This window comes from Eriocheir sinensis, chromosome 44, assembly GCF_024679095.1.
Source record: "Eriocheir sinensis breed Jianghai 21 chromosome 44, ASM2467909v1, whole genome shotgun sequence".
In the NCBI taxonomy this organism is placed as follows: domain Eukaryota; kingdom Metazoa; phylum Arthropoda; class Malacostraca; order Decapoda; family Varunidae; genus Eriocheir; species Eriocheir sinensis.
The window spans coordinates 469,646-484,504 of NC_066552.1; the positions used below are offsets into that span (position 1 = coordinate 469,646).

General features: G+C 42.7%; 1 protein-coding gene across 34 annotated transcripts in view; it reads right to left on the bottom strand.

The window, feature by feature from the left end:
• The window catches only part of LOC126980236 (voltage-dependent calcium channel type A subunit alpha-1-like), a 209,962-nt gene that overhangs the window by 51,926 nt on the left and 143,177 nt on the right, over positions 1–14,859 (bottom strand). For 25 of the 34 annotated variants that reach the window (XM_050829875.1, XM_050829870.1, XM_050829876.1 and 22 more), the window contains 3 exons: positions 13,986–14,175; positions 11,322–11,434; positions 5,388–5,405 (listed from right to left, as the gene is read on the bottom strand). In XM_050829875.1, coding sequence (XP_050685832.1) covers positions 5,388–5,405; positions 11,322–11,434; positions 13,986–14,175 — 321 coding nt within the window. The remainder of the gene's footprint in view (positions 1–5,387; positions 5,406–11,321; positions 11,435–13,985; positions 14,176–14,859) is intronic. The other 9 variants (XM_050829889.1, XM_050829900.1, XM_050829899.1 and 6 more) reach the window with 1 other exon arrangement.

The following is a 14,859-nucleotide window of genomic DNA, read 5'->3' on the forward strand; positions in this document are numbered from 1 at the left end:
TAACACCGACCTTACTCTGCCGCAGTCTCCGTCTTCTCTCAGTGTCACATCGCCTCACTACACTCTCGGATAAGGAGGATAAATAGTATTCCTCCAAGTTCTGTTCTGAGTTCTAGATTCTAAGTTTTAGGATTTCTGTTGATGCCCATTTCCTTCGTTTTTATTTTATTTTTTTTCATCATTTAACGTCCATTTATTCCCTATGGTGGGGTTGGACGGGACATGAGCCTCCTCCACTGTTGCCGGTCCATAGCCATTTCTTCCGTGATGTTCAGCCTCCTCATATCTTCCTCCACCACCTTTCTCCACGTCTTCCTTGGCCTTCATGGTGGTCTTCCGCCCTCTACCTCAAAGTTCAGTGCATGTTTCTCATAATGTACTTTACTTTTCTTTAACTCCATTACATATTGCTTAAAGTAATTACTGCAAATAACTACGCCTGAGTTTGTTGTGGTTCTCCTGCCATTCATTCTTCAGTATTTTTGAGTGGCTGGGAAGGCATCCACTTTAAGCCGTGTCACGATGACGTTAGTGTACAACGCATCGCCTGTCACCATTTCTAAGGAATGCAACACAATAGCACAGCGGTGGCTGCCTGCACCTCGGGCCCAGCCAGTGTGTGTCATGTAATGTCTCGTGTGACCCGCGCTGGGGCTGAATTTATATGAAAAATACAAATGATTAGAAATTTCCACCACAGTTTTGAAAAACAATAATAATAATAATAATAATAATAATAATAATAATAATAATAATAATAATAATAATAATAATAATAATAATAATAATAATAAATACTGTAATAATGAATATAATAATAAGTTCCAGCCATTACACTTATGCAGAACTGGCTTTCTTTTGGACCAGATCATATTTACTGGATAAGTAATCCGTGTGTGTGTGTGTGTGTGTGTGTGTGTGTGTGTGTGTGTGTGTGTGTGTGCGTGTGTGAATATAGAATGTTATGTACATCAGAATCTCCTTTATGACTGTCTAGTGCTTTGAGCCTCATAATTGCAGGTGTAGGTTCATTGATGCGCCGTCATTTAATCAAAACAGTAAAATAACCATTATATATATATATATGTATCTACAATATACCATCTTAAAGCTAGAGTCACTAGTCTAGTAGCACAGCAAGTGTGGACCAAACTATTCTACAGGTACATGACCACTGTCTATCTACTGAATAAGCTTTGTGGCAAAAGATTTCAAAATACTCGTATTTCATGTTTTCTGCAAGTCATGAAGTAATGTTGAGGATGGGTGTGTCAGATACTGTGATGTGGTGCCGGGAGGGCTGCCTCACACTCTCTCACACCACCACAAGACTTACATCCTCCCGCAGCCTCCAGCACCTCCTGACCCCTCTCATCCTGCGTGCCGTGCCCTCACACACTCCCCAGATCATTCACCATTCTCTCAGACCACAACATATTTCCCTAAGGGGACTCACACTGTTCTGTGTCCCTAAATGGAATTGTTTCCAGAGCCTGTCATGCCTTTAGCTTTGCTTACTGAGGTGTGAGCTGTCACACTGCCTCATGGACGGCCTCCTAACAGCCCTCTCACCGCCACACGGCACTTTGTATTAGTGCAGAGTGCCTTTTCTCCATGACTGGTTCATCCAGAGCCCTGCGGCCGCCCGGCCTCACCATCCCATCAATCCTGATATTCCTATTTTCTGTACTGCACTGACATCATAATGAACTGAGGTTTTCACTAAGCAGTGAAAACATTGATATTTAGCTCAAGAATGAACTGAGTGTGAACGTATCAACAGATATGACTAAAAATATATATTACAAATAGCTGAAGATAATTTTCTTATTGTTGACTAAAGCTAAATTTCACTGATGTTTGGAATAAAAATATTACACAAAACAATTCCACACATGCTGAGACAATAGGCATTCAGTAAAACATTCATGAAATTGATGCATATCACATTCCACATGTACTTTTAATGAATCACGGAATGTGATATTTCAACCCTTCCTCCCAGCGTGAGCAGGAGGCAGGGCGGTCCAGGGAGGGACGCCTCCATGCAAGCGTGACATTCTCTGACTCACTGAGTGTGTTGCCGGCCCCACTGGACCAGGATCAATAGGAATGTTTCCAATGTGTAAAGTACACAGGGAACCATTATCAGGGTGAACTACTTCAAAACACAGTAATGACTGACCTGAATGCCACATATCAAAGCACACATGTGTGCAAGCCAGCACACACACACACACACACACACATACACACATACACACACACACACACACACACACACAGTATGAGGCCATGACCTCATAACAGGTGTCATATCCATAAATTCTATAATTAGTATTCACAAGGCAATCAAAATATTAAACATTAAATCAGGCATTACAATAACAAGGTCAGCTTTGTAAAAGCCAGAGTGACCCAAACCAAAGCCTCCTACAGAGACTATGCAGGAAACACAACAACCACCAAGGTGGATGGAAAAGAAATATAGATATATATATATATATATATATATATATATATATATATATATATATATATATATATATATATATATATATATATATATATATATATATAAAGCTAGAGAGAGATAAATAGATGGATAGACAGAATGCTACCTTAGGTTGTAGTTATCAAAACGTAACCAAGTTTGTGCAGTTTGATTGATGCTTCAGAAACGGACGACTTACCCAAACAGTGAATCATAAATGTCCACAACACAACTTTGAAACACAAGACGAGACAAAGGAACCAGATAAATGGTCACCATGCAGACCCCTCAAGGCTACAGGGAGGAGGAGGAGGAGGAGGAGGAGGAGGAGGGGAAGGGGGAGGGGGAGGGGAGGAGGAGGAGCAGGAGGAGGTACAGGAGGAGGATCAGGAGGAGGGGGTCCCAAAGAGGTCATGCTCTTATCCACACACACACACTCACGCGCACACACACACACGCACACAAGAGAGTTTGGGTCAGTGCACCCTACGGGGGAGGTTCACTACCCACACAGAGACATGGCGGGGGAGGGAGTGTCAGGAAAACATACGCAGCACCTCTTCACGGGAGGCTGGGAGGATTCTTAAACATGGAAGTCATCCAAAAGGTAACAGCCTCCGGAATATTGATTTAAGCGCAAAAAAATATTACCCTATCAGAACGTGCCGATGAAGACCAGTTAAAATGATGAATAAACAAGATCTATGAGTACTGACTATGAAATTTAGGATTTATAACCTCGAAATTTGATGAATTGTTCACTTAACCCAGTAGCTGTGGGGATCATGTTTCTTAAAGGCCCCTCTAAGCAAGAAAAATGAGAAAAAATCATCACTCACACACACCATTTCATAATATATATCAATGCATTTGTAATCAGTTTATGCATCATCTACTTTGGGGGGATTTATATCATGGCAAAAATTTGGCCCGTCGCTGCTACACGGTAAAGCCACAAATTTGGCCTGTCGCTGCTACCAGGTTAAGTTTGAGATTGGGGAACAGGATATGACTGCAGTGAAAATTTTAAGCCCCCAGAATGATCGCGAGATAGTTTTTTGTGTTTGTGCATCGGTAATTCTCTTGTGGCCTGACGAGATTCCCAGAGTGAGAGCCTGGCAGTTTTTCTTGCTCAGTACCAATAAGAAATAGGATTTTGTGAGCGCATTGAAAATTTTAATGCCGGAACGATCACACGAGATAGTTTTTGCGTCATTCGTGTGTTGGCAAATCTCTTGTGGCCTGCCGAGCTTCCCAGAGTGAGTGAAAAGCTGGCAGTTTTCATGACACTTCCTCAACATTCAATATACTATCATGAGGAACCACCCAGGCAGAATATCCTGTAAGTAAGGAGAGAGAGAAAAAATGCAAGATATAAGTTAAACATCCATGCATAATAGGAGGAACAATATGTAGTCTGGCAGGTAATAATGTTAAGAACAGATGGAGGGAGATGAGATCATTCTACGTCTGATGGCAGAGATAAAAACAAAAGATCGGTAAGTTGGTTGGCTGGAAGTTGTGAGTGAAAAAATCATAGCAATAACGGCATGACCTGCAACACTTGGAGGGTAGAGAAACCTGAGCTATGGAGGTATAAACATGTTGCTTAGCAGTCACATGATGCTGTGTTTGTGATGTTTGAGCGTAAATTCAACCAAGGAGGGTGACATGGATGGGTGGCAGGATGGAGGGTGCAGGGGAGGCCAGTGTAAATGTCGGGCTGTGTGGACGAACCAAAAATAGGGTGGCGGGAACGTGTCTGGCTATTGTTGTCTTGCGTGTGTTAGTTTCCGCTGAGGTTCGGCATGGGAAGGGTGCGGTGACAAAAATCCTTTACACCACCCACTGTTTCCGTGTACTAATGCCAGAGGTGCTAAAGGAATCTGTGTCGCTTGTTTCCCATGTCTTGCGTTTCCTTGTAGAAGTGTTGGTGGCTGACAGCATGCGTCGGGTGTAATGCCCCTAACAGAATGATGCCAAACAGAGACTGAGAGGGATAACTTCTTGGATGTGATGGAGTGGGACTTTGTCTGCTGTGCCACGCTCATGCAAGGTTTGTTCTGTGCAGTGTCATGGCGGTGTGGTTGACCTTGACGGTTCCTTCTGCAAGTTCCTCATGTGCACACCAGAGAGGCAGCAGCATTGTGGCCGCCGTTCAAGGCTCGTGTTGGCCGCTGCACTTTAGCTTTGGGTTTGTCTAAGACTGTTTGTAGTTCAGATATGTTACTGCTGTTCTGTTCTTTGGTTGTCGGTAGTATGGGTGAGTGGCCGTGTGTTGGCCGTGTGGGAGCGGCCCGTGTTCAGCGTCTAGGCGCCACCCGTTGCTGGGGCGAGCCGACGTGTACATGACTGATCCGTTGTCAGTAAGATTAAGTTCATGCAATCATCGCAGCACAAGACAGCACTCTACGGCTGGCCCAAGCCAGGACTCTAGTGTGTTGACTAAGAGGAGCGTCCAAATCCCCTGAGAGGTCTAGGGCCGTTGGGCGCCCGCTGGTGGTGAGGTCAACTAGGGCATGCAGCTATGACCCTTTACGTCTCATTAATAGAGTTGTTGCACTGTTAGATTATGATAAACCTTGTCCAAAGAGGTTTGAAGTATTAGTACACTTGTTTTGTGGCATTTCTGAGTTCAACTTCTACAGCCTTGATATGCAAATCTTTACCCAAACCTCTTGTATTGTACCTTGTCATGCTCCTTTACATATTGGCATAGCAATGGCAGAAAAGCTGATGAGTAAATGGTAGTTGCAAGAATACTGAAATAATCAATAGTAATCTGAATCAAATGCAAGAGTGCATACACCAGGAATCATTTCAAATAATATGGGAATGGTAACTCCTCTCACTGCCACTTAAGACTATCATCATCCATGGTTTCCTCACTTACTTCAGTTGCAGGGAGGGTCTGCAGAAGGAAAGAAGACATGAGCTTATGAAACCTGATCCTAGGAGACAAGGCTTATAAATTGCTGCCAAGGTAAGGCCATAAGCCCACCATGAAATGCTTACTATGTGAAAACCTTGAATTTAAATACAGACCCCTCACAGCACACCCACGTACACCACACGCTCAACGCACACACGCACACACATAGACATGGTTAGCACTCCTCTAGGGTGTCCTAGGCCACAAAACCATGAACAAATACCAAAAGACTGATAATGGGTTACATGTTCACTGTGATGCATGATGAATCAGAGGCTGATAATACTGCTTCCTTGGCCTTGCTTCAGGATGAGTATTGGGAAAATATGTTTACAGTTCAGTACAAAATGTGGGAGGAGTATTGAGGCACAAAATAAACACATTGACGGTCATTCCACTAACGGACAAGAAAGAAACAGACATCTCAGGTTGTGATAGTCTTGTTCCTGTGAGAGAGGGTCAGCCCACAGCCACGGGGCTCAGAAAGGCTGCGTCCCGTGAGTGTGGGGATGAACCTTGCTGTGTGGCTCCCACCCTTGGCTCTCAGAACAAAGGGAGCATCGAGGAGCATGAAAACAAATGGTGAGTCACTCTAATGTCCCTTGTGATGAATGCTTGGTGTGCCAATAGGAAACTCTCGAGGCCACGTCTGACTGGCAACATTTTAGATTATCCTTTTACATTTCTCGTCATCAACATTAGCTTGCAATTGTCTAGAAACACAACATGATCATCTTGGGAGCTGTGTGTGGACTACACAATATCTCAGCTGTTGTTTTCTCTGTGCAAATGTGTCATCCTTGCCCTCTATGCAAAATTATGAGCTAATAACTTGACTCAGATGCATGAAAAAAGGAACAAACCTCCAGCACACAGTGAAAGGACACACAGGGACGCGGCATCGCTCGTGTAACACTGCACTATGAAAAGGTAATGTCCATGACACTGAGCAGTCCGGGCAATATTTGAATCAAAGTTTTCAATAAAAGCATTTCATTCCTTGGCAGCAAAACTAAAGTTAGGGAGGCCTGACCAAATTTATAATAAAAAAGACAGGTAGACTTAGCCATGCACATGATATTGCATAGGCTACACTGATGAAGACCAAGCTAAACTTCTTTGTTTATACTCTGCCAAAGAGCTACATAGGAGGTGGCTGCACACTGAGGGAGAGGAAGGACCTATCAGGAGGGAGGAGCTCCTGAGTGAGGGAAGCAGCAGGAATTAACACACAGGAAGGCTACGCAGTGGTCAATAGCTCACTTCTCGGAGACAATTTTGTCTATCAAAAAGACAAACTGAGAACACTTTGGACAGCTGAGGAGCTAGGCAAATAACACTTGTGACTACGTGTGTTGACAGAAGTGAGTTAATGCATGACGTGGAATATGACAGACAAATGTTAGTCACTAACATCTAATCAGAGAGGGACCGGGGACTTAGTGTTTGATATTACCACTATGAGAAGGATGTATTTACTAGTGAGTAGTAAATAGTTTAAGGAGAGTTAGGTATTAAGTTCTAAGATAATAAGATGAAAGTGAATACAAGCCATGACAGGCTGCCACCAGTCACCACTCTGATCCTGGCGCACACACACACACACACACACACACCAACATGTATGGAGAGAACACTTGCTCAAAGCTGTAAATGGTTCTTAAAAAATCAGGAGTGACTATCATGGCTGTGCTCCACAAAGCTGCTCAACACAATCAAGACTCATCAAACAATACAACAGAAACCTTATGAGCTTTGTTTGCTCTACAAAACTCACATGTAATATCAGCATTTTGGTAATGGATTCATAGGGCATTGTTATGACTCATGGGTGAAACATAATGGTGAACAGGGTGAAGTGGACCGCTGGTGAAACACAAGTGAAGGAAGTGGCAGGGGTGGCATCAGGGGGACATGTGGCAAGGTGACAGCTGTGTGGCATACAGGGGGGCGCCACTCCCTCCCACACAGCCGCCTGGCACAGCACCAGCAGCCTAAACAGTGTTCGTGGATGCATTTTGTTGAGTTTTCTCGTAAAATTCTTGTAAAAAATTATGGAAACTGCCTAGTTTTTTCTCTTTTTAAGTATGTAATCTGAGTGTTCATATAATCATTTGAATTAGTTTCCTGTGGAAAAAACCGTGTGACAAACTATGTACACCAAAGGTATTATGTTGTGCTGGACACTCCCGGTAGTGCGGCTGGGGCAGTGCGAGGGTGCTGCACAGACTGGTGTTGGTCCCTGGTGTGCTGGTGCGCTGCTGTACTGAGTGTGCTGCTGTTCAGTGTGCCCGGTGCTGCAGTGTACTTGTGTACCGAGGCACAAGTTTGTTCCCAAACTCTTATCATAAAGTGAAAACTACGGTCTTTCCCTACACCATATAAATGTGCTGAGATGAGTGTGAGCTGGAAATTAGACTATGTAAGTATTGTGAACACCAATACAGCCCAACCTCTCCTCAACAAGGAAAGGTAGAGGAAAGGCACCATTACGTGTAACATGGAGGTGAGACTGTGAGTGAAGAACCTGCCGTGGACCACAAACAACACAGGGACGAGGCCTCAACACACTGGACCACTGACGGCCACCAGAGGGCCACCAGGCTGTGAGCACTACCAACACAACACTACAGGAGGTGGATGGATTCAAACCCTCTTAGGAGTTCACAGATAAACTAAACCTTGAGTATACTTACAAGAACCCAAAGGCAATGAGAGCGCACAACACCACCAGGGCATCTAAGACATTCCATAAGTCTCTAAAATATGAGCCTGGATGCAACATTACCCCTAAATCAACAACCTGAAAATGTGTACGTGTTTCAGTGACCCGGAACTTTGCCGTGTGCCTGAAAAGTCAACCTGAGAGCAAGAATTTGTATTATGTAAAGCAAAGGTTCAGAGCAGATAGGAATATTTATTGAGAGAGAGAGAGAGAGAGAGAGAGAGAGAGAGAGAGAGAGAGAGAGAGAGAGAGAGAGAGAGAGAGAGAGAGAGAGAGATAGAGAGAGAGAGAGAGAGAGAGAGAGAGAGAGAGAGAGAGAGAGAGAGAGAGAGAGAGAGAGAGAGAGAGAGAGAGAGAGAGAGAGAGAGAGAGAGAGAGAGAGAGAGAGAGAGAGAGAGAGAGAGAGAGAGACATAAAGAGAAAATTTTGCAGGGTCAGAGTGGATAGGTATATTTAGAGAGGGAGAGAGAGAGAGGAAGAGCAAGAGAGACAGAGAGCAGGAACAAGAGAGAGAGAGAGAGAGAGAGAGAGAGAGAGAGGAACAAGAGAGAGAGAGAGAGAGAGAGAGAGAGAGAGAGAGAGAGAGAGAGAGAGAGAGAGAGAGAGAGAGAGAGAGAGAGAGAGAGAGAGAGAGAGAGAGAGAGAGAGAGAGCGAGAGAGAGAGAGAGAGAGAGAGAGAGAGAGAGAGAGAGAGAGAGAGAGAGAGAGAGAGAGAGAGAGAGAGAGAGAGAGAGAGAGAGAGAGAGAGAGAGAGAGAGAGAGAGAGAGAGAGAGAGAGAGAGAGAGAGAGAGAGAGAGAGAGAGAGAGAGAGAGAGAGAGAGAGAGAGAGAGAGAGAGAGAGAGAGAGAGAGAGAGAGAGAGAGAGAGAGAGAGAGAGAGAGCAGGAACAAGAGAGAGAGAGAGCAAGGAGAGAGAGACATAAAGAGAAAATTTTGCATGGTCAGAGTGGATAGGAATATTTAGAGAGGGAGAGAGAGAGAGGAAGAGCAAGAGAGAGACAGAGAGCAGGAACAAGAGAGAGAGAGAGAGAGAGAGAGAGCGAGAGAGAGGGAGAGAGAGTAAGAAGGAGAGAGAGACATAGAGAGAGAATTTTGCATGGTAGTATTTGGAACAGTCTGAAAATAGAAGAAATAAATATATATTTGCTTAAAAAAAAACTCCCATTAAAAAACAATAAAAAAATAATAAATGAGATACCGATAAAAATCATCAAAAGTACAAAAAGAAAACGAGATCGACAACTGTAACGGTGAAACACAAACACTGGGAGATGTAATACAACAGTGAAGGGTGTGTTGTGTGCCCACATGCAACACTAATGAGGACGAAGGTGTATCAACAGAGACCTTCGAGACCACCACAGACCGCAGCACAATCATCGGACAGCCCTGGAACACAACACACAGACAATTCCTACCAGAGTTGTCAGTATATATGAGGCGGAATAGGACAATCTGGCACCTTTGTTTCCTATGCTACAAGCCGTCAAACTGATCCAAGGTGACAGCCCTGCCTGGACCATAACACAGACAATTCCTCCCAGTGTTGTCAGTATATATGAGGCGGAATAGGACAATCTGGCACCTTTGTTTCCTATGCTATGAGCCGTCAAACTAATCCAAAGTGACAGTCCTTGACAATAACACTTTTGAGAGAGTTTCTACGCTATCTAACTGGACCAAGGTGACAGCCCTGGACCATGGCACCACTGAGAATTCCTATGTTACCAGCCACCAAACTAGACCAAAGTGACAGTCTTGGGTCGTAACACTTTTGAGAGAGTTTCTACACTATCTAACTGGACCAAAGTGACAGTCTTGGGTCGTAACACTTTTGAGAGAGTTTCTACACTATCTAACTGGACCAAAGTGACAGTCTTGGATCGTAACACTTTTGAGAGAGTTTCTACACTATCTAACTGGACCAAAGTGACAGTCTTGGGTCGTAACACTTTTGAGAGAGTTTCTACACTATCTAACTGGACCAAAGTGACAGTCTTGGGTCGTAACACTTTTGAGAGAGTTTCTACACTATCTAACTGGACCAAAGTGACAGTCTTGGGTCGTAACACTTTTGAGAGAATTTCTACGCTGTCTAAGTGGACCAAGGTGACAGTCTTGGATCATGACACCATACAGAGAGGTCCTATATTACCTGTCACCAAATTGAACCAAGACATCATTGAGAGTTTCAACGCCACCACCCATCACACTGGACCAAGGTGACAGTCCTGGATCGTGACACCAATGAGGATTCTTATGTTACCAGCCACCAAACTAAACCAAAGTGACAGTCTTGGATCGTAACACTTTTGAGAGAATTTCTACGCTGTCTAAGTGGACCAAGGTGACAGTCTTGGATCATGACACCATACAGAGAGGTCCTATATTACCTGTCACCAAATTGAGCCAAGACATCACTGAGAGTTTCAACGCCACCACCCATCACACTGGACCAAGGTGACAGTCCTGGACCATGGCACCACCGAGGAATCTTATGTTACTCGCCACCAAACTACACCAAGAAACCAATGAGTGAATTCCTACATTACCAGCCACCAAACTACACCAAAATCAAATACCAAAATCCTCCCTTCAAGACGTTTCGTAAAATCCACAGATGATTCACCAACAACCTATTTCCACCCTTATGAACTGACGTCACTTTGGTATTACCAGCGACATCCGAGAGGGACAAAAGGCGACAAGAGATTAGCGGAAATTATGACCCATGAGTGAGGATGAAGGTCAGAAACTGATGAGCTGGAACAAGTGTTAGTTTCCTCTCCTAAAAGTGTATTACCAAAAGGAGGAAACAATTGGGCGACATCTGAGAGGGACAACAGGTGACATGGGATTAGTGGAAATTATGACCCGAGAGTGAGGATGAAGGTGGGACTGATGAGCTGGAACAAGTGTTAATTTCCTCTCCTAAAAGTGGATTACCAAAAGGAGGAAACAATTAGGCAGGTTACTATACAGACCCACACCCACACATACATAGCTGGCTACTGTCACCTAGTACAGAACCTCATTAAAGACCTCGACATGAGCTTATCTTAGACACACACACACACACACACACACACACACACACACACACACACACTTAATCATCAACACTACACTGAACAGGGTGACGAACAACAAGAAGGTGCATGTCTACTCACATCATATCAAAACAAAATGAAACAGCTGCACATATGACCACCACGGAGTCCAGTACGTTCCAAAAATCCCTGAGGTATGATCCAGGATGAAATATCACCCCTAAGTCTATCACCTGTGAGGGAGACGCCGGCATTAGTGTGGGGGTGCGCGCTGTGCCTGCCGAGACTTTATGCAAGATTAGACGCTGCTGTGGATATCAAATTACTGTACTCAACTGATCATTTAACTGCCAACACAATAACATGCAAATATGTCATGGAAATTAACTACTTTACTGTGAAATTACGACTGCAGTGTGTAGTTAACCAATGACCTATTACAGAGAAGCTAATAACTGGTAAAATTTGCACCCTGTCAACCAAGTGTGATTACAGTGCCACAGTGAGATCAGATTAGCCTATAGTTCATGAGATGTGTGACTTTCAATAACCGTGAGTGCCGCTGGTTTTTGACGGCATATACGCACACGCTCCGAGACTCAAGGGCAACAGGGCACATGGACACTACTCTTCACCGACACACTTAGGTGCTCGACTAACAGGTGTGGGGTTGACGGCCATGTATCGTAACACACACAATCATGACGTGGGAAATTATGCGTCGAACGTACCGAGACAAACATAATGAAATAGAAATGGAAAGAAATTATGAAAGGAAAATACTGAGCCTACTTACTGTCACATTTAAAACTGATTATATATGTGTATGTATATTTGAATAGCTGTTAAAATATTGCCCAGAAAATACCTAATGATGGAGGGCCGAGGATATGATAGACTATCCCATTATATTTGTTCTTATACTTAACTGTGATGAACATAAACTTTGATACCACTCTTACTGAAAAAATATTAGCTATGAAAAAATATCTAAACTGTATGAGTAAAATTCTTAAATGAAAACTATTAAAGTAAAAGCAATATGGTTGACGTGAATATGACAACCCCTTTGATACAACCCATACTATAAAAAAAAAGACTTAGACATGAAAAATACAAAAATAAATTAGTCTGTGTAAAATCCTTCAATTAAAACTAGTGAGGAAAAACAATATGGTTGACCTGAATATGACAACCACCTTGATACAACCCATATTGAAAAAATTACTTAAAACATGAAAAAAATACAAAAATAAATTAGTCTGCGTAAAATCCTTCAATTAAAACTAGCAAGGAAAAGCAGTATGGTTGACCTGAATATGAGAACCACTTTGACATTTCCCTTACTAAAAAAAAAAAAAATAAATAAATAAATAAATAAAATAAAATTACTATAAAAAACAAACATGAAAATCCAAAATATATCAGTCTGCATAAAAGCCTTCCATCAAATCTAGTCATGAAAATCCAAAATATATCAGTCTGCGTAAAAGCCTTCCGTCAAATCTAGCCATGAAAATCCAAAATATATCAGTCTGCGTAAAAGCCTTCCGTCAAATCTAGACATGAAAATCCAAAATATATCAGTCTGCATAAAAGCCTTCCGTCAAATCTAGTCATGAAAATCCAAAATATATCAGTCTGCATAAAAGCCTTCCGTCAAATCTAGCCATGAAAATCCAAAATATATCAGTCTGCATAAAAGCCTTCCGTCAAATCTACTCATGAAAATCCAAAATATATCAGTCTGCATAAAAGCCTTCCGTCAAATCTACTCATGAAAATCCAAAATATATCAGTCTGCATAAAAGCCTTCCGTCAAATCTAGTCATGAAAATCCAAAATATATCAGTCTGCATAAAAGCCTTCTGTCAAATCTAGTCATGAAAATCCAAAATATATCAGTCTGCATAAAAGCCTTCCGTCAAATCTAGTCATGAAAATCCAAAATATATCAGTCTGCGTAAAAGCCTTCTGTCAAATCTAGTCATGAAAATCCAAAATATATCAGTCTGCATAAAAGCCTTCCGTCAAAACTAGTCATGAAAATCAAAATATATCAGTCTGTAAAAAGCCTTCTGTCAAATAACAAATGCAAAATATATCAGTCTGCACCTTACTTTCAGGATCATTTCTATGGCAAAAACTCCGTGAAAATCAAAATATATCAGTCTGAGGACCTTCCGTCAAATCTAGTCATGAAAATCCAAAATATCAGTCGGCATAAAAGCCAAGGCAACGCTAGAAAAGCTGATGACGATCAGTCTGATAAAAGCCTTCCGTCAAATCTACTCATGAAAATCCAAAATATATCAGTCTGCATAAAAGCCTTCCGTCAAATCTACTCATGAAAATCCAAAATATATCAGTCTGCATAAAAGCCTTCCGTCAAATCTAGTCATGAAAATCCAAAATATATCAGTCTGCATAAAAGCCTTCCGTCAAATCTAGTCATGAAAATCCAAAATATATCAGTCTGCATAAAAGCCTTCTGTCAAATCTAGTCATGAAAATCCAAAATATATCAGTCTGCATAAAAGCCTTCCGTCAAATCTAGTCATGAAAATCCAAAATATATCAGTCTGCGTAAAAGCCTTCCGTCAAATCTAGCCATGAAAATCCAAAATATATCAGTCTGCGTAAAAGCCTTCCGTCAAATCTAGACATGAAAATCCAAAATATATCAGTCTGCATAAAAGCCTTCCGTCAAAACTAGTCAAGGAAGGCAACTTGTGTGACCTAAATAACAAATGCAAGAGTGACGGGAGGCGGCTGCACACTTACTTTCAGGATCATTTCTATGGCAAAAACTCCGGTGAAGGCGTAATCAAAATAGTTGAGGACCTCGTTCCACTCCGAGTCCTCCACCACAGGGTCCTCGGATGCCAAGGCAACGCTAGATAAGCTGATGACGATCATGATGAAGAAGTCAAAGTAGCGCAGGTTCACCACCCAATGCGCTGCCCGCCGGATCCTGCAACGCGAGGCTCGGATTAGACGGACTCGGAAGGAAGGACGGAAGGAAGATTTTAAGCGGAAATGAATGGGATGGCTGTGAAGTATGGCAAGTAGGATTTCTTCTCATTACTTCAGATGGAAATGGATCAAGCGAAGTGAAGAAAAAATGGAGGGAAGGAAGGAAGGAAAGAAGAAAGGAAGGAAGGGAGGGAAGGAAAGAAGAAAGAAAGGAAGGAAGGAAGGAAGGAAGGGAGGGAAGGAAAGAAGAAAGAAAGGAAGGAAGGAAAGAAGAAAGGAAGGAAGGAAGGAAGGGAGGGAAGGAAAGAAGAAAGAAAGGAAGGAAGGAAGGAAGGAAGGGAAGGAAGGGAGGGAAGGAAAGAAGAAAGAAAGGAAGGAAGGAAAGAAGAAAGGAAGGAAGGAAGGAAGGGAGGGAAGGAAAGAAGAAAGGAAGGAAGGAAGGAAAGAAGAAAGGAAGGAAGGAAGGAAGGGAAGGAAAGAAGGAAGGAAGGAGGGAAAGAAGGGAAAGAAGGAATAGAAGGAGGAAGGAAGGAAGAAAGGAAGGAAGGAAGGAAGGAAGGAAGGAAGGAAGGAAAGAAGAAAGAAAGAAAGGAAGGAAGGAAGAAAGGAAGGGAGGAAGGTAGGGAGGGAAAGAAGGAAGGAAGGAAAGAAGAAAGGAAGGAAAGAAAGGAAGGAAAGAAGG